Source organism: Nanorana parkeri, unplaced genomic scaffold (genome assembly GCF_000935625.1).
Source record: "Nanorana parkeri isolate BGI_ZX_2015 unplaced genomic scaffold, ASM93562v1 scaffold3175, whole genome shotgun sequence".
NCBI classification, from domain to species: domain Eukaryota; kingdom Metazoa; phylum Chordata; class Amphibia; order Anura; family Dicroglossidae; genus Nanorana; species Nanorana parkeri.
In genome coordinates, this window is record NW_017309443.1 from 53,866 (window position 1) to 55,452 (window position 1,587).

The following is a 1,587-nucleotide window of genomic DNA, read 5'->3' on the forward strand; positions in this document are numbered from 1 at the left end:
CCTCTCCCCATCTCTTTCTCTCTTCATCTTCTGCCTTTAATTTTTTTCTCTCCAGGGTGCGATGGCGGCTACCTACTCGGCACTGAACCACAAGACGCTGCAGCCAATACTCGAGCCGGTGGCGGCCTCCAATCTCGCTCAGCGCCGTAGTATGAAAAAGCAAACGTCAACGGACTTGTAGGGCGACCCCGCGTCCCCCCCGCTGAATCCTGGGAATTCCACGCCGCGGTGTCTATCGGAGCGTGGAGTTCTTACATTACTTGAATATCCCGTACACGGCGCGAGGTCCCACATACCGCGCTCATCATTACCACTTTGTCTGTGTTCATTTATAAGTATCAGGGTACGTCACCGGCACCGACCACGCCTCCAGTCCGGGTCGCCACCGCTGCACGATGGGGGGGGTCAATGTAGCGCTGTAGATTCTGCCGCATTTTCATTGTCCTGTCCCACCTCTGGGGAGATCAGAAGGTGACCGGAAGAAGGATTCCCTCCACTCCTCGGAAGTGATCACAAAATCCGCAGCTGACGAGGCTTTGAAATGTCGCAAACGCATGACCGCCGCGACGTTTCTCGGCTCACCGGGATTGTGCGCACGGCGTGAACAATGTTGCCGCCCTGGCTGTGTACGTCTCGCGGGACGCAGTAGTCTCTAGAGACGCAGACCTGCCAGGGAACCAAACTGCCCGTCACGGAAAAACCTGCGTTTATTATCGGAACAAACGAGCTGTAAAGACCCCGCGCCTTGCTGTCCGTGCCGCCATCACCGCGGGAGAGTCGGGGCCGTAGACTTAGGTGAATCTTTTTTTCTCGGGTTGGGTTGTACATAATTCCGTCGTATTAGGTTTGTACACATTGTATTCAATATTATCGGTTTTATTTTTGTTTTCACGGTACCATTGAATAATTTTTACCTCGCCGGTAAAATTTATATTTTTGTAGAATTTGATTATTTGAAAAACCAAAATAAAAATCGAGTGATCCTGGCTCAAAGGAGGGAGGGGGGGAGGGGAAGGGGGGGTGGCACAAGCCAAATTTTATCTGTGGTGTAACAAACAACAAAATCTTCTTCTGCGTCGTCTTGTAAAGTGTTGGAAACTTTTTGTCGGTTTGAAGTAGAACCATTTGTGTGCCGCGCGCGGGAGGAGGCGGAGTCGGCGTCTTAGTCCTGTGTGTTCCTGCGGAATAGTCCCAATTGTGTGTCGGTAGGGAAACTCGTCGCCGATAGTTCCGCCGGAGACTTTTAAAAGCTTTCCCGGGTAGCTTTGCCTTCGTCCAATCAGAACGTAGCTCTGGTCTTGGTGAGAAGGAAGCTGCTCGGTGCTTTGCTGTTTCGGAAGTCCTTTTTGGCTCATTAGGACTCATCGTGTGTGTTCCGCTTTCATCTTGATGATGTTCAGAGAGTGGGAGGAGCCTGTATGACCTGTGTGCAGAGAGTGGTAGGAGCCCGTATGACCTGTGTGCAGCGGCCCCAATGTGCAGAGAGTGGTAGGAGCCCGTATGACCTGTGTGCATCGGCCCCAATGTGCAGAGAGTGGTAGGAGCCCGTATGACCTGTGTGCATCGGCCCCAATGTGCAGAGAGTGG

General features: G+C 52.5%; 1 protein-coding gene and 1 long non-coding RNA gene across 2 annotated transcripts in view; one reads left to right on the forward strand and one right to left on the reverse strand.

The window, feature by feature from the left end:
* The window catches only part of LOC108802853 (ribosomal protein S6 kinase alpha-6-like), a 47,709-nt gene extending 47,446 nt beyond the window's left edge, over positions 1 to 263 (forward strand). Inside the window, exon 23 of the mRNA XM_018574710.1 lies at positions 56 to 263. Coding sequence (XP_018430212.1) covers positions 56 to 181 — 126 coding nt within the window. The 3' untranslated portion in view covers positions 182 to 263. The remainder of the gene's footprint in view (positions 1 to 55) is intronic.
* Positions 1 to 1,587, reverse strand: part of LOC108802854 — a 24,897-nt gene that overhangs the window by 20,752 nt on the left and 2,558 nt on the right. The gene's annotated exons all lie outside the window — the stretch shown is intronic.